Raw genomic sequence first — 21,944 nt, forward strand, 5'->3', positions numbered from 1 at the left:
GTGATAGAAGTGTGATAATAGGTCTATATGAGGACACATATCTACCACTCACAACTCGCCACATGATGAGTTATGGCAAAAGTTACAAAACTTCATATGATCTTAGCACTACTCTTACTTTGACTTGGAATTTTAAAACCTACCTAAATGAAAATTTCTTCCCAAAATTCAAACCGATTTCAAGCCTTGCCAATCCAACCCTAATCTGACTTTTATTTGCTCTGTCTTCCCGTCTGCTTCTTCTCTCTATTCAAACAACCAACACTATCTCCTCTTCATGGTCATTATTCGAGCCCACCTTTCCCATCACATTCTCATCCTCAGAAAGTAAATGACTAGGATCGATTGATTAAAGTCTTAAAGATTTGTTCCTCAATCTCTCTCTCTTTTTATATGATTTTTTTAATCTGGGTTTTAGGTCATACAAAGCTTCATTTGGTTGAAGTATTGAAGATTTGGTTCTGAATTTATTTTTAGAGGGTGAGTATTTGCATCACTAAATTGGTGTCATGACTGTTTATGATTATTAATTCGATTTTAAGAAAGTCTTATGAATATAGCCAAATTTGGACCTTTAGTTGTTAAAATGTTCATTTTTTGACTTTCAGGTGGAGGGTTATGTGGTAGGAAAGCCTAATGGGCATTGCACTATGTTCATGTTGTCATGATTAACTCTGGGAGATTTTGGCTGGTTTGACCCTATTGTAAGATCAAATATAATGCAAGGCTTTCCTTTCTAACAACATTCATTATTGTAGACCAACTGTTTTGAGTTATTGGTTTGGTCTAAAAATGCTTGATTTTTTTTTTTGGGTTGCTAAATAAATTATTTTGATGAAAATTGGTTGTTTTCTAGTGATTTTCTAGCAACTATCCTCCAAAGAGAGAGAAGAGACTCTAAGATTTCTGCCTGCCAATTAGAACTATGGATTTATCATTCTTTAGGGTAGTTAGGGTTAGATAAGGGAAGATACTAGGACACATATTTTTGGTAAAAATCAAAATTTAAGTCTTTGAATTTTTTTTTGGAGGTGTATTACATTCCTAGGTGCAGCTGATTGCGGCATAGGGTCCTTAATTCAAAATACACACTAACAGTAATGGCATTGACCGGAACTAAATCCTTATTGAATACTATTACTTTTCCATTAAAAGGGCTCATGCTTGTATTACTTTAATAAAATTTGGCTTAACATTGTGTATAATGTTTAGAGTAAATTGCTAATTTGAAAAACCAAGATGTAAAATTCAAACACCCCAAACTTTAGGGGTGTAAAATTCAAACAACCCAATGTTTATCAATTACATGAGTCAACAAGGCTACGTATTGATATAATAGAATGATGTAGGAATAATCTATTATTTAAATTTATAATTAACGTAGGAGTATTTGGTTTCCACTTTTTACTATTGTCATACCTACCCTTATAGTTTAGCTAAAATTGATCGACAAAAATAATAATAAATTAAGCATGCAAAAGTATTTTAACAAATGGTTTAAAGAACATGACATTTTGGAATATAAAAAAAAAGGGGTAAAATAGTTAAATTGAAATCAGATTTTTCCACGTCAGCATTTTTTTTTTTAAATTTATAAACCTGATTTTTTTTATATTAAATATATATACTCTTTGTCTATATCTCTTTTTAAAGTATATATATAAAACCGAACTTCTGTTAGCTCCATAATTTTTCACGTCAGCATTTTTTTTTTTAAATTTTTAAATCTGATTTTTTTCTTTTTATTAAATATATATACTCTTCATCTATATCTCTTTTTAAAGCAACCTTTAAGGTTATTTTTCTCGATCTCTCTCTCTCTCGCAATGGCTGATACCACTGACAACGCCACCACCACCGCCTCAGGAAAACACCACGGTTGCTGCTGCTGCTGCTACTGCCCCTCCGCCGCCGCCACAGGAAATCCCTGTTCCAAAGACGGAGACTAAACGCTAGGGCGACGAAGAAGACGACGAACCTTTGGAGGACATAGCAACTTCGTCAACTTCGCAGCAGGACAAAGTCGTCGCCGAACTCAGCGTCGAGGCCTTGACCATCAATGACACCAAAAGCACCGTCAACAAGTATGTCGATGAACCCCGTCGCCAAACTCAGCGTCGAGGCCTTGACCATCGATGACACCAAAAGCACCGTCAACAAGTATGTCGATGAACCCCAAGACGCTCACATCACTGCGGTACCATCAATTTCTCACATCACCAAGATTTGAATTTCTTTATTGGCCTAATCCTAATTAGGATTTCAATCAACCCAATACCTTTGCTGCTACTTTTGGTTAAAATATAATAAAGTATTGTTTTTTATAATTGTTTTAGATCCTAATTAGGGTTTTGAATCTTTATTATTGATATTAATTTTTGTTTTGATGCTTATACAATGTGGTAAGAGATAGTGTTCTATAGTTTTAATTCCTATTATTATGTTACTTGGAACATGAATGCAGAAACACACATGTATAGTTGAGTCTAATAGATATGTTTTGTTCAGTTTTCAATTTTGGGTTTTGATATATTAGGGGATTAATTTGATGTAGGTTACTGTGAATGATACCCCATATACATTGGTGAGTACTTTCGAGGACTTGAATCTGTCAAAAGAACTGCTGAAGGGTTTATAATATTATAAATTGAGATGAAATTCTAGAAGCCAAGTAAAATTCAAGCTATTAGTTTGCCCATGATTTTGACTCCTTCCCATAAGGATTTGATAGCCCAAGCGCATAATGGTTTTTCTGTCAATTTAAGGATTTCGTACTTAATTAAGTTTTTCTGTCAATTTAGGGATTTCAATTCCTAACCCCTTTTTCTCTCTATTCATTTTTGTTGAAGTCAGGGAAACACTCATACAAAATCAAATTCTATAGGTTTTGTAATTCCTCTATTTCAGAACCTGTACATTAATCAAGTTCTATTTCTTGGTTATATCTGTTAGGTGTTTGACAAAAGGCCTACAAGAGTTACTGTTGTACATGTATTGGAATAATAGAATAAATGAACTGGCATAAACTATTTGATTTGGATTGCTTTAATTGGAAATACACAATTATGCAAATATTTATGTGTGCTGTTTCAAGTCCACCCTTTGCAAATTATTTATAAGGCAAACAGTGTTATGGTCAAAGGTGAAAGTTCTTAATTTGAATACTTTGTCTTGGCTTTTGGATCCTTTGGGCATATTTTGATATGATTAGGCTAGGTGGCTATGCAGAATCCATTGTGCCATTTAGAATACTTAATATTTACATTTTCTTACTCTGCAAATTAAGTGCATTTGATTTATGTGTAGGAACTGAAGGCAGCCAAATCATGAGAAAGAGATTGTCATACAAATTGTCAGATTGCTTGCTGCCACCTCCAAGGTTTGATACTTTCCTCTACTTTTTTGTTTTTATTTTGTTAATCTCCGCCCATTCATTGGGGATTCTCATTTCTGTACTGCTGTTTACCTCTTGATTTCATTTTTTTCCTATAATGAATGTGTTATGTAGAGAGAGTTGGAGAGAGAGATCTAAGGGAGACCCTTCACTACTGTTAGACCAGTTCCCTCTGATATTGATGAAGAGATTGCTGCATTAATTGCTGATCTGACATAACCGGATGAAGCATGGAGTCGAATGTTTTGTCTATGAGATTGTTCTGGTACTGGATAGATTCCTTTTCTTCTCTTTTATACTCTTCCATAGATTGTTTGTTCTTCTCTTTTATGTTTTTTTTTTTTTTTTAATCTGAATCATTGATGCAACTAAATGACCAATCTTTGGAACTCTGGCATATTTCTCAAGGAGTCAATAGTTTATAGTTAGCATGTCTATTTACTGGGCTTGGTTCCTGCGGTTGTTGGGTAGTTTTGGGTTGCTGCTGGGGTTTGTTTCAATTTCGAGTTGCTGGAGTTTTTAATATTGTTTTTTATCTGAATTTGTTTTAATTTAGGCTTATGTTTGGATTTATCAAAATTTAGGCTTATGTTTGGGCATGTGATTTTTTGAAAGAAAAATTCTTTTTGTTAATAGAGAATGTTCATAATTTATGATTGTTTAAGGTCCTCGAATATTGTCAAGAACTGTTTTTTTTCTTTTTTGTTTCTCTAAAACTACACAATAAATTAAAACATGCATTTCTCTTTACAAAAACAGTCCTATGGACAGTAAGATTGACATGTCTTTCCATTTGATTTTTGAATTTGATTGTGATTGTCAATTATTCATATACTTACTAATATATTTATTGTTTCTATGTCTTATTGTGGTATAGATCGAATACTTTAGTGGGGTTTTTCAAACTTGGGCTTCTTCCCAGTTAAGTGATGGTATTATGATTTCTTTTGATTACATTTTTGTTTATGGTATCTTAATTTCTAATGTTGTTTCTACTTTGCAATTTTTATTTCATGTTAAATTATGCTTGATATGACTTTTGATATTAGTTCTAATTTCACATTAGCTACTGAAAGCATGATTAATGTGACTTAGTGTTTTGGGTGTGTGTATATATATATAATTAGAAACAGGACTTTAGATATTGATTTGCCATATTTATTATGTGTTTTCAATGTTTTTACTGTAGTTGCTGATATATACAAATGAAAGTATATTAATTTAGTTATTGAATAATTAACTTACTGTTGTAGATTATTGAATTATTTTAGCCTCATGTGGATTTGTGGTTGATTATATATACTTGGTGGCAGTATTCAGTTTTGATCTTAGCCTTCCAATCCTATAGGTTTTGCTTTCATGTGTTTCAATTTCATGGCTTTTTTTTTTTTTTTATTCTTCTTCTTCTTCTTTTGCTTATCTGGGATTTATGGTTTCATCATCGGGCTATATTTTATACTACCTCATGTATTGTTTTCATAAACTATTAATTCATGGTCAACTAGAATGCTTTTATTGTGAAGTCAATGTGACAGTGGTTTTGGGTTTTAAAGGTTTTCTGTTTTACTATGATATGGACATTAGCAAAAGATTTCTAAGTTTGTTTTGAGAGTGATGTTATGGTTAGCTCAAAAACCCTTTAATGTTTGTCCTGCCCTATATTTATATGTGGGTTATGCATTGTTCTCATTGTGAATGATTAATTTTATTAATTGTCTTTCTTATATTTGGAGGTTTTTTAAATTAAAAAAAATTAACGGTTTGGAGAATTGACTATTTTTTTTTTACTTGAATGAATTGACAGCAGATTTCAATGTGATAGTTATAATACACTATTTGATGTGCAGTGTGCATTTTTTGGCAAAAATGTTGTTGAGTTGGGGGGTTGCCATTCTTCATTACTTTGAGTTTTAAAATATGTTATCATAGCTTTCATGATGTTCAATAATAATTGGTATTTGGTAGTTGATTTCACGCTTTGAATTTCTAATTGTTAAAGCCCTATTTTTTTTTTTTTTTAAATGTTTAGTTTTGTCTTTTCTTTTCTATTTTTTTTATAAATCTTGATGAGTTTTTGTAATTGAAACCCTCATTGGAGAATGTTATTCATGATGTTCATTCTGTTTTCTTTTTAAGGAAGAGAGATGCAAATAAGATGCTTAGTGAAGTGCAAAACAAGAATTCTAGGAAGACCTCCATGGACAATGAGCATATGTGGAATAGGCGAGGCCCTATCACTGTTGGTGGGGCATCACACCATTACTATAAATATATATAAAGGGCATTTGTAAATTTAGTTATTGTTTAAATGCTTTGAACCAGATTCTCATGTTGTAGTTGCTTTATGGGATACATATGTTTGATCGTTAGATATTCCTTTTTTTGTTGATTAGTCATAAATTTAATTAAGCTATTTGTATGTTAGTGAGAAGAACATATATTTTCATGCTCTATGGTTCCATTACGTGCTTTGTACTTTGGAGATATGTTTGCATATGAAAGAGGGCGTTACTTTACAATTCTACCAAATTACTCTTGGTCTGAAAAGGTTTTGTCTTCCTCTCTCATTTTTAAGGGTTTGTTTACCCCGTGCATCGCACGGGTTAGCGACTATATATATATATATATATATATATATATATTTATAACTAGTAATATTTTCAACTCTATAATTATTACATAGTTACTGATTTTAAATAAAAATTATTATTACCAACTGGAATTAAAAATAAATACACTAGTTGTTAACCATGTGCATAACGCGTTCACGCATGAGGCTAATAGTAAATAACTATCCTCGGTTTATTTCAAAGTAAAAATTTTATAGAAAAATGTTTTCAACATTTTACTATATTTTTAACATTTTACTATATTTGTTTCATTGTAAAATTTGTTAAACTTTGAAAATACTATCAATTTTCAAATCCCTCATAAAATATTGTAAAAATTTTACCATAAAAACTTTCTTTTTTTGAGAAAAAGGTAAGCGAAGTTTTATTAAAAAATTAAACAGAATAATACTGGAATACAACCTCCAGATCACTAGGCAGATCTTCTATCTATACATCAGCAGATAAAACTGCTCTTCTAGCTAGGCCATGGGCCAACCTATTCCCCTCCCGACAAACATGTTGGAATTGACATTGCCACAACGTACACCCCAGTTGCTTGGTTTCTTGGTTTCTTTAATGACATGACCAAATAAAGTCTTGCACGAACCAAAATTCTCCAAAGCTCGAACAACCTGAAGACAATCCCCTTCTAGAATGACATCAAACAGACTTAATTCCTTAGCCAAGACCACAGCCCTCCTTGCTGCCATAGCTTCAGCTAGCTCAACTGAAGATGTATAACCAATTTTTGGACTTAAAAGCAGAAATAACATTCCTTGAAAAGTCCCGAAACACAACCATAAAAACTTAGTAAAACATTTTAAATTAATACATAGCCCCTTCCCCCTCAATCTGGTGGTGGTTGCCAATCCGTTGGGCTAGGCTACCATAGCCGCTGATCTATGATTGTAGTGCTGATGCCAAATGTCTGATCGTAGAACCTACGATTCTGATAGCTGAACCACCGGTTTTGGTAGTTGGTGTTTATAAAAAATTACATGCCATGCAAAATACCTAAAAATATTTTTGAAAACATTTTACAACAAAACAAACAAAGGGTAAGTGCATACTTTTGCAAACATTCTCTACAAGACTACAACAATAAAATTTTCCATACAAGATCTGAATAGTGAAGCATGAACCAAATGTTTATCTACTAATTTCATGAAATCGAACATAATAAATGGGTTAATTATAACTATTCACCCAAAATTATAAATCATTTACAATACGCCCCCCCAAACTTCCAAATTTGCATTTCACACCATAATTTGAGATTAATTTATAATATCCATCCCAAGAACTGAATTGAGGTCCAAATTAAGAGTTTAGTGGGTATCTATCCACCCTAAACTATAAAAATTCCACAATTGACTCCTGAACACTGAATTAGGGTGATGATAACAAAATTTCGAAGTTTAGGTGTACACTATAAAGGCCCCTACCCTACAGTTTAGGAAGGAGATACTTATTTTCTGAGCAGTCAAATACTCAACACACTTCATCGATGACATTGAAAAAATCCATGAGGTTTCCAAGTAAGTGGTACGGAGACAGAATGAAAGGCTTGTGCAGTGCTTACAAAGCTTTCCATGAAGAAAGTGGTGGAGTTTCAGAAATCTTCCAAGTTGAAGCGCCTTCTGCATATCTGTCACCCTTAACGTCATTCTCGGAAGCAAATGACTCAATTTCAGCAATTTCTTCTGGTGTTAGTCTCACAGACAGAGCTCCAATGTTCTGGTTGAAGTTTTGAATCTTGGTGGTTCCAGGTATGGGACACACGTAGTCCTTCCCTTGGTGATGAACCCAGGCCAATGCTAGCTGTGATGTGGTGTATCCCTTCCTCATTGACATTTCATTAACACGCTCGAATATGGTCTTGTTATGCTCCAGATTTTCAGGTTGGAACCTGGGTAAAAACTGCAAGCATTGAATACATATTTCATTTTAATTCTGAGTTCACTGCATAATAAATGAAAATCACTATAACACTACACATTTATCAAGACTGATGTCACTGCAGATAATTTGAAGGAAGTAGTGTTGTGCATAAAAGCAACGATGAACATCAAACAATATCTATGGCTATAGCCTCATTCTTCAAGTCTCCAGGCATCCATGCTGCCATATGCCTGTCAATTGAGGCAGGCTATGCTTACTTTATTCAGGTCATTAGTATGATGTGCCATTGAAGTATGTACAAATATATATTAAAACGACTGATGTGATCAAACCAGCAGAGTCCGGCCTCCAAACTTTCATAAATGACCATCATAGACAACTTATGTAGGTTACAAAAAATACTTAATTACATCTCTTTGTTAAATTACTGATTGTCCCAAAAGCTTAAGCTATTAGGAAATGGTGAATATAATCATTTAACCATAAGTCTAACGCTCTTATGATCAACAAAATAGCAGGAATCAATTAATCCATATCCATTTTGTGAAAACTAGCTTTCTGTAAAACCAAAAGGAGTTGATAGGAAAATATTCAACTCCTAGCAATATCTTTTTATTTCAGGTGTAATGAGTTAGGAGGAGGTGAAAACCATCAAAGAAAGGAACCAAATATTCTGATGGGCGACATGAGAAATTGAGGTGAGCGAGGGCTACGCAAATACATAATGAACACGAGATATTTGCACTACAAAGATTTAAGCCAATATTTAGGCATAGAAAATCATTTGTTAAGAAAAATTAGGAATATTTCTATTTGGATATTATTACCACAGAATAAAATTTTGGGCATAAGTCAAGGTTTAGATAGAATGTCGACTACTGAATGGTTAAGAGAAACTGGAAAGCAAACTGTAATTATCTGAGCCAATGGTTTCTTGCAAGGAAATAAAATCTTGGAATATTCATATATATATATACACTGATGATGCTATAAAGGTGTCATTCTTATTGTATGAGTAATTGAATTTGAAGCTCAACAGTTGTGTGGTAGATTCACAAACCTTACGAACATCGTTGTCCGACAAATTTTCAACAACCTTAGGCCCTGAAGTAAAGAATCCTCGTCCTAGACTGTATGCAACAATCCCAATGCCTAGTTCCCTGCACAATGAGGACAAAATTAAATTTTGAATCTTAATTATTCAATACCTTAATATGCAATTGTAACTGACACCTCACCTGCAAGTAGGAATTATTTCTTCCTCCACATCCCTTGACCACAAAGACCACTCTAGCTGCACAGCAGTTATGGGATGAACCGCATGTGCTCTTCTAATTGTTGAGGCAGAGGCCTCAGATAGACCTATGTACTTGATTTTACCCTCTTCAACAAGTTTCTTGAGTTCCCCAATCTTATTATATATAGAAGAGAAGAATTAGGGGAAGCTCAACAGCAAGCTTCTTCAAAGATGCATAATGGGACACTGTATTAAGGTACAATAGTGGCAATGAATGTAACCGCTAAGCTAGCATAAAAAAAGATTGCTGTAACATAACCATTCTACAAACAACAGCTTTTTTCTATGAATTAGACTAATTTAGAATACAAGAATGGTGAATTACAAGGCTCGCCAGTCATTGTTTGACAAGCATTACAGTTTAACTTATCAAGAACAGCAGGACAATATAGGCGCATCAGTAAATGATCTTTACCAAATGGTAGTTCCATTTTTTCACATATTTCATAAATAATCATAAAAGAACTGAATGATGGTACTTACCTAGATGATGGCTTCACTTTGCATAGAATTCATAGACTATCCTAAATTTCAAGAATATATATTGGAAACCCTAAACCATGGGGGTGATATCCAGTATATATTAGAAATGAAATCAGACATGTCCCATGCACATCCTAAATTTCAAAAATATATTCTGAAAACTGATTAATCTGGAGTTTGCCTAGGATGCAGTCCAAAACATTTTGGATGTGGAAATATAAATATGAACTAGGTGAAAATGATTTCTTGTAGCCTCATTCCTCATTACATAATCAGGGAGAGAGAGAGAGAGAGAGAGAGAGAGGAACACTCATTAATTTTATTCTTTATTTGGTTCAATTGAGTTTTTTGTTTTCTTAAAAAAAAATGTTTGTAACTTTGGTTGCCTCATTTTGATGAATTGATTGAAGTAAAACAAATGAGGTGAGCCTTAATTGGTTTGCTTTTGGCCCACAAAGTAATTGATGTTATATCCCTTATGACAACAAAGTCATACCAAGATATTCATTCGTTGCTGTAAAACCATCATGGAAGAGTAACATAAGTTTTCAGCTCTTACAAATTGAACTAGTCATAGAGTCAAGTGAGAAAATGAAGTAATCAAAGAGGCAAGTAAAAGATAATTTTAAATGTTTGCACCACCACAAGTACCGAATGGTGGAGGAAATCCATGTAGCATTTCCTGTTTAGAAGGTAGCAAGTAAAAGGCTTAGAGTAATATGCATGGGGGAGTAGTATTCCAAGATGAGAGTGAAAATGATTCTTCTTTTTTTCTTTTTTCTGAAAGAGATCCTCACAATTTGGATCTTCAGTCAAATGATATTAATATGTTATTTCAAGGATATATGATATGACTCTAACCCTATGTTTGGATGGTGGGAGATGTGGGAGAGTAGAGGAGAGGGGAAAAACATTCCGGCTACTTTTCTCCTCTCCTCATCGAATATTCCGGCCATTTTCCCCTCTTCTCTCCTCCCATATCATCCATTCCAAATATACAGTAAAAGAGAGTTTATCAAAAGAAAATAAATTGAAAGATTAGCATCGGATAGGACTCAAAACAGATTCAGAACAAGCTGTTCAAAAAAGTATCAAGAAATTAAACGATATACAAAGACAATAAGCTAAATATCATATAAATGCATGACAAGAATGGATTTCTCTACTCCTAACATTGTGAGGTTAATCCTGAATCAAATACAAATTCTCTGTTTCCACTAATTCTTGTATAATAAAGTCCAATTAAACCAATTTTACAAATCAACAGAGTTAGACTTATAAAAAAAAAAAAAATCCCAAATAAAATAGTTTGGGCTAAATGAATACCTTCCCGTTTTTAATTAAAGTTTCAATGCTCCATCAATGGCAAGGATGGTCTTAAATCTCAAGGTTTTATGTCCAACGTTCCTTGTTGTGTTGGAATCAACAAAATATATTAACGTAAACAAGAGGGAGTTATATGTATCTTCCACAAATATATGTGATGGTGAATATGATGCTAATTGAGGAGGTAAGAATTAACTTAAACTAACCGTGACTTCAATGGGAACACGAGTGTCTATGCGATGCTGGTAATAGAGATCAATATAGTCAACATCAAGGCGCTTCAAGCTGGCCTCACAAGCCTCTCTCACATAAGCTGGATCGCCACGGATCTCTCTCTTCCCATCCACAACCGTAACACCGAACTTTGTTGCCAATTCCACCTTCTCTCTTAGCCCTCCCTTCAAAGCCTGTAAGTGGGGTGGTGGGTGGTGGGTTCACGCGAATTCGAAAGCGATGGTAACATACATACAGTAAAGAAAAGAAAAGAAAGTGAGAAAAAGTCACCGTTGTACCTTTCCAAGGAGGATTTCGTTGAGGAAGGGGCCATACATGTCAGAAGTATCGAGGAAGGTGACACCAGTGTGGATGGCATGATGAATGAGAGAGATCATGTCTTGTTCGGGCTTTGGAGGGCCATACAAAGCGGACATGCCCATGCATTTTAAACCTTGCGCTGACACTTCCAGTCCCTGTGAACCCAGCTTTATCCTTCCAATTCCTGCGGAGGCCATCTTTCTTCAACAACGTTAACTACTACTATTAGTTTTAACTGCAGAATGAATGAATGAATGTGTTTCTTCTCTCTGCCTCGTGTATTTAAACTCAATGATCGACAGGTGTTGGTCAATTTGAGTGGCTTTATTTATTCAAAAATGCTAATTAATAATCTATTTAAATAAAGTTTTTATAAGGAAAGAAAGAAAAACAATTAATGTTTTGATAGCTTTTTTTCATTTTTCATAAAAATAATGTCAAAACTTTCTTAAAATGAATTGTTAACCAATGCTCTGAGGGTATTCGTTAGCATGACCCTTATCTATTTTCTGAATTTTGAAACTTTTAGGGGGTGTTTGGTTGATATTTTTCAAACAATTATTTTCAGTTTTTAACAACATCTCACGCATTTTTACACACTTTTTCACCACACGTATTTCCATAAATATTTTCAAATAATAATTTTCAATTTTTAAACACATGTACTAAACGGGCCCTTAAAATCAAACCACAAAGACAAACCACTGCAACAATAATGGAACTGTTGCCGTAAGCACATACGACAGGTAGCAATAATAAAATAAATAAAAATAAAAGTCCCTGTTAACTTTTTCACAAAATATTAAAAAATAATTTAGCTTAGCTCCGATACTTTGGAGATCTTCTTTTGTTTTAAATACACAATGGTAAGTAGTAGTAGGTTTTTAATCTCCACATTTTATCTATACTACTATTTAAGGGGTTTCCCTTATTTGGATTCCTCATTTTTTAGTTCAAAAATGCTCCTACAGTCCTATATTTAAGTAGAGATAAAATTAAAGAACAATCTGGTAAAAATACAACTCTAACTCCCACTAAAACATTGCGTAAAAAATGGGACCACTCTTCTTTTAATTTTTAAATTGATTTATTCACTTATAAATTAGATTTTTTTAAAATAAAAATTATATATATAAATAATTAAAAACTGTTTTTTTTTTCTACAACTAAAAAAAAAAGCCTCATCGCACGTGCGAACCGCGTGTGATAAGGTTAGTTTAGTTAATGGGTAATGTGACAGTTTCTCAATAAAATAAAAAAATATTCCAATTAAAAAGAAGTAGAGGTAAGCTAAATCCATTAAAAAAATGCTAAAACAACAATTTTTTCCATAAGGCCCACTACTAGCTCACATGACAAGTTATGAGTGGTGGAGTAAAAGTGATAGGTCTACAACTCCACCGTTAACAACTTGCCACATAAACAACTTGTAGCAGAAGTTATGATACTAGAATTATATAGAGACATTTTTATAATATCCTATTATTGGTTCCGCTTAATTTGTAAAGTAAAGATAAGAGTGAATCTACCTACAATAATAAAATAGTTTGTTTTTTTTTTATACAATAAAGAGTAATAATTATTAACTAATAGATCTTGGGGACAAAACCAAAATTTTATCTCTATGAGAGATAGAGTTTTACAAATAAAATATTTTAAAAAAAATATTTTTATGTGTTTGGTGTAATATGTAAAATTTTTCAAGCACAAATCATCAAAACTAGCAGCTTGGTCACTAGAACTGCTAATGTAGGAGGTTCGATGATCAGATTGCCATTCCACCTACTGGAGCAACAACTTTGGCAACCAAATCGCCAGTATTGGACTGACAATTTCAAGTATGTGATTTTGGTTACCAAACCACTAGCTCTGACAACCTAACTGCTGGATCAATGGCTACTGTGACCTAATCACCACAACGCAATGTCCAATAACAAGACCGTTCAAATAATGGCTTTGAGAATCGGACCTTAGACCTAACCACCAGAATAGGGGGGATGGCTGCTATGCATTTTTGTAAACTATTTTACCAAATTTTTAAAGGTAAAATGTTTTACAACTTTTTACAAAGGATTTTACGATCAAAGGAAAATATTTTATAAGTTTGACCACATTTTACAAGCAAACAAAAATCTAAAAATGTGAAAACATTTTACGGAAAATATTTTATTTCAAAACAAACAAAGCATCAATTTCACAACATGTCAAAGTAATCGATTATGAGTAGTGGACACTTTCTGTCTACTAACTTTTACATTGACCCACCTCTTTTTTTCTATCACCCACAATTGATTATTTCGCATGTTGTGAAATTGGTTGGGAAAGTAGGTATGATCAATTCTAGTTAATGTGACATGTGTAATGCGTTTAATTTTTTTTTTTAAATTGAGTTGTAAAACATGTGTCCTAATTCTTAAATTTTGTATATTTATATTGGACTATGCTCCTATCAAAATACAGTTCATAAATTTTGTATTTGACTAAATTATATTTTTTGTTTAGTCAATATTTGTTAACTTTTGGCATACCATGAAGAAATAATTAAGTGTCATAAAGTTGTAGTTCAAGATTAAGAAAGGAGACCCAAGACCAGCTCAAGTAAAACGAAGTGTCTGAAAGCTTCACACATGAATGTGGTGGGCCCTTTTTTTGTCGTATTGGGCTAGACTACCTCCTTTCGTGCTAGGCCCAAGGTGTTCTGGATTAGGAAGTTGGGACCGGTCCAATTGCAATTCACCTTGGTCCGACTTGTGCGCAAACTATGCCCCATTTATCAAGACTGTTGATCACATGCTTGTGACAAGTAGAACTGCTATAGTAATTACGGCAAGCAAATATAATACAGATAATAAAAGAGATTCATTTACTATTTAGACAAAAGTAAATAATTGGTTATTACAAGGAATGCATGTTTTATGAAATAATAACAAAAATAAATACGGGAGAAGTAGTAATGAGCTTATTAAATCAAAGGGAAATATCAATCTGTCGTGTCAAGTTATGTTATAGGGTCTAAGTCGAGAAAGTAGCCATTTCCTCAATGCGAATAATCTCTTCAGGAATAAATTAACTGCTTTGAGAGAACGGGCCTAAATGACTTGTGCTCAGAGAAGTCTCTTGCCTTTAGCAGAGAGCATGGGTCAGAGAGGGAGGGAGGAAATCAACCTATCTGGTGCATGTCCGCCATTCTATTCTCTCTCTTTTTATTTTTCCTGTTCTCTCCAGTTCTTTCTTTCTTTTTCCTTCGTTTTTATCTCTCGATGTTTGCTTAGTATTTATGATTCTTTCCTTAGAGGTTACTGTTGCCCTCCCCCTCTGTGCATAGTAAGGGTTATTCATATAATGTTTGCCACGACAGGCTTTTACCATTTTAGCCTTTAACCGTCTTTTTCTGGTGTGGGTGTCCTTGTCGACCATTACTAATTGGTTAGTCGCCCAACCAGCACCACTTACCTGTGCTGGCCACATCACTCCACATCACCAGACGAATATGCCATTTTTATTTGTTTGCTTGCAGTGGCATTCTTACCTACCACGGCGTGGGTGCTCTCTCTCTCTCTCCGTCCCTTATGGCATACACTTAGTGGTTCCAACTCAGCCTTACTTCTTTTAGGCGATATGCCATCCCAGCAGGACACTTCCCCCAAAAGAACTTGAGCAAGAACCTCAAAATAGATATTTTCCCTCTCCCCACCGCTAGACTATGCTCTCTTACCTCTGACCCATGACCCACCACTTCTTGTATTGGCTGGGTATAGGCTGGTGGTGTCTAGGTCTTGCGCGTGCCTCACTTTCATGCTCGTCCAAAATTTGCCTGCTGCTTATGCGTTTGCCGCGATTTGAAGGCCCGCCTGTTCATTCTGCCATCCGTCCTTAACTTCTTATGGCGTGGGCCATTTCTTGATTTCTTTATGGCTTGCTCCCTTAGGGGCTAGGCTTTGCCTGATTGTGGGCCTTTCCTCCTTTAGGTCATTCTTCTTGCTTTATTCTTGCGGTCTCGCTATTACTTCCTACCGCATCATTCTGCTATTGTTGTTGTAATGTCATTTGACCCAGACCTGCTGGGCCTCTTTGGGCTTGCTGCTTATTTCTTTTTTAGGACCCAATAAGCTTATTGGGCCTTTCACTACATTACTTGCAGGCTCCCATGTCCCATTTACTTCCTTTTGAGCATTCTTCGCTCATTTACTTTTCATGGGTATCCTTGACCCTTTCTACTTTTCCCATGAGCGTTTACTAACTCCTTGGGCTTCCCTGGTCCAATTATTCTTTCCTTCATCCTTGGGGCTTATGGACTCTCCATTGCCCCTTACTTTCTTTACTAGCATTACTTCGGGTCCACTATGACTGTTGTGACCCATTCTCACTTTTCTACATCATATAATGTCCATGAGTTTGCTACTTCTCTCTTTCTGGGCCTTTTTAGGCCCGTTTGCTTCCTTAAGATCCATTTATTTGCTTTATGGACCTATGATCCATTATTCCTGCCGCTTGGGCTTAATGGCGTGGCCGCGTCACTCCACATCACCAGACGAAGATGACTATTTTGTTTGTTTGCTTGCCGTGGCATTCTTACCTGCCATGGCATGGGTGCTCTCTCTCTCTGTCCCTCATGGCATACATCGAGTAGTTCCAACTCAACGTTGCTTCTTTTGGGCAGTATGTCATTCCAGCAGGACACTTCCCCCAAAAGAACCTGAGCAAGAACCTCAAAATAGGTTTTTTCCCTCTCCCCACTACTAGACCATGCTTTCTTACCTCTGACCCATGACCCACCACTTCTTGTATTGGCTGGGTATAGGCTAGTGGTGTCTGGGCCTTGCGCGTGCCTCACTTTCATGCTCGTCCAAAATCTGCTAGCTACTTATGTGTTTGCTGCGATTTAAAGGTCCGCCTGCTCATTCTGCCATCCGTCCTTAACTTCTTATGGCGTGGGCCATTTCCTGATTTCTTTATGGCTTGCTCCCTTAGGGGCTGGGCTTTGCCTGATTGTGGGCCTTTCCTCCTTCAAGTCATTCTTCTTGCTTTATTCTTGCGGTCTCACTATTACTTCCTGCCACATCATTCTGCTATTCTTGCCGTAATGTCATTTGACCCAAATCTACTGGACCTCTTTGGGCTTGCTACTTATTTCTTTTTTACGACCCAATAAGCTTATTGGACCTTTCACTACATTACTTGCGGGCTCCCATGTCCCATTTACTTCCTCTTGGACATTCTTCGCTCATTTACTTTCCTTGGGCATCCTTGACCCTTTCTACTTTTCCCATGGGCGTTTACTAACTCCTTGGGCTTCCTTGGCCCAATTGTTCTATCCTTCATCCTTGGGGCTTATAGACTTTCTATTGCCCCTTATTTTTTTTACTTGCATTACTTCGAGTCCGCTGTGGCTGCTGTGGCCCATTCTCACTTTTCTATATTATATACTGTCCATGAGTTTGCTACTTCTCTCTTTTTGGGTCTTTTTAGGCCCATTTGCTTTCTCGAGATCCATTTATTTGCTTTATGGGCCTATGATCCATTATTCTTGCCGCTTGGGCTTAATAGTCTTTCTATCCAATTGCTAGCTCTCTTCTGCCCACGTTGTTGGGCTTCCTCTCCCTACTGGGCTTCTCAAAATGAGCATCAACATTTATCCCCCAAAGCATATGAAGTGCTCCTGCGGTTCATATGTGAATAAAGACTTCCCTATCCCTCCTATTTTCTTCTTCTTCTTTTCCTTTGCAGGCTTTTTGGAATAGTGGACCCCAACTTGTATTTACATATATATACTTTTTTTTTTCTTTTCCTGCCATGAACAGTGTTGTCTCTTCAAATTTTCTAGTTTAGCAGTTATTCTGAAACACAACCTCCGCTTCATTAACTCCTTCCCTTATCCAATGATTGACCCATCACATCTCTTCGTATCGCTCTTAATGGCGTTGGTATTTAAGATAAAGTCCCTTCACATTTCGGACACAAATACTCTCTCCTTTCCCCTTCCTTCTCTGTGTCTTTCTTTCCAAACACTACAAACCATTTTCTCCGATCAACCGATACTCCATAAAGCCAGTGAAAAGCTAAACTTCTTCCCGTTGTAAGGGAAAAGAGGTTGTCAACGATCCTGCTGTGCGCGAGGTAGGCAAAGAGGCCGCCTATTCTGAATCGAATCATTCCAACGAGGAAGAAGAACAACGCGATCCCAATAGCGAGTGCGCCCCTCTTATAGATCCCTAGTACGATGTCCATGGCCATTTCCCTAAAGTTCTTGGTGATTATGTGCCGCCGCCACCGGGCTGTGTATGGCTTGCCCTTTGTCGCCATAATACAGACGTTTCTTGGGCTCCATTGGCTTCTTCAATTTCCGACCTTGCCATCCGCCAAGGCACTTCACTCCTTGTGCCCATTCACTTTGAATTTGGGTCCGGCGCTGCTTTAGGTTGGCAAGAGTGGATGGATAGGGAGTTGTCCGACACAGGCTTCATAGGTTTGCTACAACGGGCTGGTGTATTAAAGGCTATTGTTTTATCCTGCCGTTTATCTAACTTCAGAGATTTGTTCAACCTTCGCCATTTGGTCCGCCGGTGGTGCACCACTACCCATACTTTCTTTCTCTTCTGTGGTGAGATCACCGTGACTTTGGAAGATGTGGCGAATCAATTACTTTTGCTGATCCTTGGTGATGTCGATCTTGCCGCTTTAGAGTTTTCTCTGGAGGAAGAGGCCGTGGAGGCCGAGTTGAAGAAAAGAATAAGTGGCAATGCAAAGTTGTCATTTTGGATTGGTTCCCCTTCCAAGCTCTCTGTCGTTGCTAGCCGTGCAGCCTTTATCACGTTTTGGCTCTGTAAGTTTGTCTTTAGCTGTCATCCCCACTATGTTGTGAAGTCTTTGTATTTTCGATTAGCTATTAACATTTTTGCTGGGGCGAGTCTGCTGCTAGCACCTATGTTCTTGGGACATTTGTATGTCCAGTTAGATATCATGCGAAGCGATGAGAGTCAAACAGGTTCCTGCCATATAGTCACCACTTCTGTTCATAGTACCATCCTACAGCACTTGTTGTATGAGCGTTGTGTTAGGCATTTGGCGAAGTGTAGGCCCGTCCGTTTTGCTAAGGAGAAGTACCGTTCATACCCAAAGGTCATCACGGATTTCTGTGGTAGGTTTGACTCTGATTTTCCGTTGGTTTTTCGTTGGGTTGGTTTAAAACCAATTGACCATCCTGCTATTGAATTCTTTGATAAAGGGGTTGGGTTTTCATTGAGGGCATATAGGAATTTAGGTACAGGTTACACATGTGTGGATTCTGTGATGGTTACATTTGTTAATGTTGTTGGTAACACTACCCCGTTGATCGGCTTTGAGGAGAGGGGTATCACATATTTGGCAGCCACCAATGCTAGGTGGTTGCCTTACTTGGCTGATGATGGTGTCAAATTTGTACAGTACCCTACTAACAGGGTGAAAAGGCAATTTGGGCTGGATCAGGACATTCTTGATGATATTTCTTTACTTATGGAGTCTTCCTCTTCCGTCTAGCCATTCTTGCAGTACACAACCTTTGAGTTTTGGAGCTAGCGCTTTACCGCAGTTACCATCCCAAGTTTGCAGAGGGAGGGTGTTTGTATTGCTGCTATGCACGGGTACTGGCAGGTGGTGATGACCTCATTCGAGAAAGAGTTGTTAGGCAGTTGTGGATTTTCTCTCATTCCTCCATGGGCTTGGCGCAGTCATCTCTACCAACCCTCAATTGTTTCTGCCTTCTGCGTCCGTGTTGGCATATACCAGGAAGCAAAGTGATCTGCCATATTTGAATGGGTTGAGGAGGAGAGAGGATGGTTTTGGCATGCCGGTGATTATCCTGCGAACTGGGAAAAGAGGGTGAAGGTGACCAATGTCCCCATGCCCGCGAAGAAGAGTTCCTCCAAGTCCAAGTCTGCGAAGAAGAAGAAAGGTGATAATTCCTTTAAGACCTACTCGGACATTGTACCTTTTGAGAGTGACCTTCCTCCTATGGGCAACATAGTCCTAGAGAGCACTACTACTCTCTTTGTTCGCACCCATTCCAACAGGCGCCCTGCCGCAGGCAAGACTAGGCCCACTATTCCACGACCATCTACTGATGCTCCTCCTTCCAGCAGGACCCGAGGCAATAAAAGGAAGACTTCTCCTCCTCCAGCACCCACCACTACTGAGCTGAGAGTATATCATCTCTACCATTTCTTGTTCTTTATTATTTGTGTATAAGGTTCTTCTTGCGGCTAACCCCGTGTACCTGTTGGCTCGTCCCCTTCTTCTCGTCTTTTTTTTTTTTTACATTCTAAGTACAAGAAGGATTCATCTGCTACCCATCCTATTTCACTCAACAAGCCCGAGTTCGAGGTATGTCTCTTGCCTTCTTTCTTTTTTCTTTTTTATTTATTTATTTTATACATGTCATTAACCTTCCTCCTTGTTTCTCAGGCCGAGCCCGAACCTATTTCTGTGTATCACCCCACAGTTGAGGAGATTTTTGCCTCCATGGGTACACCTATGGAGTGTTTTTTTGATGGAGCTGATGTGGCGTTCTCTGCCACGGCTTCTGCCATTCCTGCTGCCACACAGGGAGTTCCTGCCGAGGGGGTTAGTGAAACCACTCCCATTCCTACCGCAACACCCACTCCCCAGGAAGAGGCCGTCGCTTCCACTACTGTTCATACCGAGGCTGTCTCTCCAGTCACACCCCTTGTTATCTCTACCAGTGACCTTTTCGTGACTCTATCCCAGGCCGTGAAGGATGGCTCCTCCTTAGTGGTTACCCCTTCTTCCCTCCCTAGCTCTGCCACATGTGGGCCTGATGTGGACTTATCTTCTGAGGAGTCTGAGGATGTTCTTGGGGACCGAGATGATGAACCTGCCAAGAAGAAGAGGATTTCTGAATCTGAAGAAGAAGAAGAGGAGGGCGCTGAGCACGAGGCCGAATTCATGGGTACATGATTCTTTGTTTTGCTAAAATTCCCTCTCTCTTTTTTTTTGCTATCTCCTTTTTATGTGTATATATTTGTGTCACCCCTCTGCTGCAGCCTCCCTTTATTTTGTATGTCCATTTTTCTGATTGTATAGACCTTTGAAGAGCCAGGAGTTGCAGCAGACAATGATACGCCTACAACCACTTCCCCTGCTACACCTACAGCACCTGTTTCTACCATTCCCACAACCCCTGTTTCTGTCATTCCCATAGCCCTTGTTTCTACCGTTCCCACAACCCCCATTTTTGCAGGCCCTAATAAGTTCTCTCTCCTCTCTTCTCTTCCTCATCCATTCACCATGAATTTCAGTTTGCTTGCTTCATGATTTCTTATACCATTCTTCACATCTCCTACTAGGTCCGCTTCCCATCGTTCCTTCTCAGTTCAAGGTAGGCAGCAGTTCTACCGCAATTCCAGATCCAACAAGTGAGGCCACAGCCTTCTTTACCCGTTTCGACCAGCACGAGGTCAATGACCTCGATCCTGTGGACTTCTGGAGTTCTAGGCCTCCCTATGTCGACTTTCATGGTTTTAGTAGAGGTGAGCAAAACGTCACCGGAGCCGACGTCATCGATCGGCGCCAACGAAACCGTCCCGACTCTAGCGTCGACTAAATGAGCCGAGGCTGACCTTCGAACTTCGCCTTCCGTTCCGATGCCGGTGCGGTGCAGTCACCGGATTGAGAAATCCGAAACTGAGACAGCACCAAACCGAATCGATACAGATCTGTCGTTTTGTTTTTTTATTTTATTTTTATGAAGCTGATAAAACGACGTCGTATGTATGAGTGTTATTAAAAAAACAAAAAAACAAAAAAACAAAACGGTGCGTTTTATGCTTGGTTTTTAGATTCTCAGGGGTATAAGTTCAAAATTTTCTCTCAAAATTTTTTAACTCTCTCTCTCGCTCTCACCTCTCTAGTCTCGCCTAATGCAGCGCCTCGCCTGAGCTCTACAAAACAATGGTAAGCTTCTTCGTGTTTTAAGTTTAGTTTGTCTTTGTGTTTTACTGTTTGAATGTTTGAATGTCTTCTCCTAGTTTGAATGTTTTTCTTCGCCTGAGTTTTACTGTTTGAATGTTAGAATGTTAAATGTTAAATATAATATTAAATAATAAATATAATATTACTGTTTGAATGTTGCCCAACTCCAAGTCGGCAACTAAGGCAAGTAGCTGCTTACATTAGTTACATATATATAAATATAGTATTATATATAATACACGGATGCAGGAGCAGGATGCTTACATATATAATAATACAATATTAACTATTAAGGTTGGGCCAAGTAGCTGCTTACATTAACAATATCCTAACTGACTATGTTATCTGGTTGGCTAATGGCTGTTTGTAGTTGCTTACATATATAATAATATAATATTATATATACACAGTAACATGGATGCATACA

The 21,944-nt window shown here is 37.1% G+C and overlaps 2 protein-coding genes and 1 long non-coding RNA gene across 6 annotated transcripts; 2 read left to right on the top strand and 1 right to left on the bottom strand.

Moving 5' to 3' along the window:
- Nucleotides 1-1,796: 1,796 nt before the first annotated feature.
- Nucleotides 1,797-5,910, top strand: LOC142625789 (uncharacterized). 2 transcript variants are annotated; one of them, XR_012842404.1, is made up of 5 exons: nucleotides 1,797-2,197; nucleotides 3,307-3,379; nucleotides 3,509-3,659; nucleotides 4,272-4,326; nucleotides 5,531-5,910. It is a non-coding gene; the product is annotated as an uncharacterized LOC142625789 (long non-coding RNA). The 2 variants fall into 2 exon arrangements; XR_012842403.1 differs by having other exon boundaries at nucleotides 4,272-4,315.
- Nucleotides 5,911-6,402: 492 nt separating this feature from the next.
- On the bottom strand, nucleotides 6,403-11,804 carry LOC142625788 (IN2-2 protein-like). Of its 3 annotated transcripts, none has more exons than XM_075799512.1 (6): nucleotides 11,527-11,804; nucleotides 11,221-11,421; nucleotides 9,147-9,319; nucleotides 8,969-9,068; nucleotides 7,589-7,926; nucleotides 6,403-6,733 (listed from the first exon to the last, which is right to left on the bottom strand). In XM_075799512.1, the coding sequence occupies exons 1-6, from the start codon at nucleotides 11,743-11,745 to the stop codon at nucleotides 6,730-6,732; spliced, it is 1,035 nt and encodes a 344-aa protein (XP_075655627.1). In that variant the 5' UTR covers nucleotides 11,746-11,804; the 3' UTR covers nucleotides 6,403-6,729. The 3 variants fall into 3 exon arrangements, with proteins under 3 accessions (XP_075655627.1, XP_075655626.1, XP_075655628.1); XM_075799511.1 differs by lacking the exon at nucleotides 6,403-6,733 and adding an exon at nucleotides 6,763-7,020; XM_075799513.1 differs by lacking the exon at nucleotides 6,403-6,733 and having other exon boundaries at nucleotides 7,778-7,915.
- A 6,176-nt stretch (nucleotides 11,805-17,980) lies between these two features.
- On the top strand, nucleotides 17,981-19,066 carry LOC142625166 (uncharacterized). The gene has a single exon (XM_075798862.1). The coding sequence runs from the start codon at nucleotides 17,981-17,983 to the stop codon at nucleotides 19,064-19,066; it is 1,086 nt and encodes a 361-aa protein (XP_075654977.1).
- The last annotated feature ends 2,878 nt before the right edge of the window (nucleotides 19,067-21,944 follow it).

Source organism: Castanea sativa, chromosome 2 (genome assembly GCF_040712315.1).
Source record: "Castanea sativa cultivar Marrone di Chiusa Pesio chromosome 2, ASM4071231v1".
Taxonomy (NCBI): Eukaryota; Viridiplantae; Streptophyta; class Magnoliopsida; order Fagales; family Fagaceae; genus Castanea; species Castanea sativa.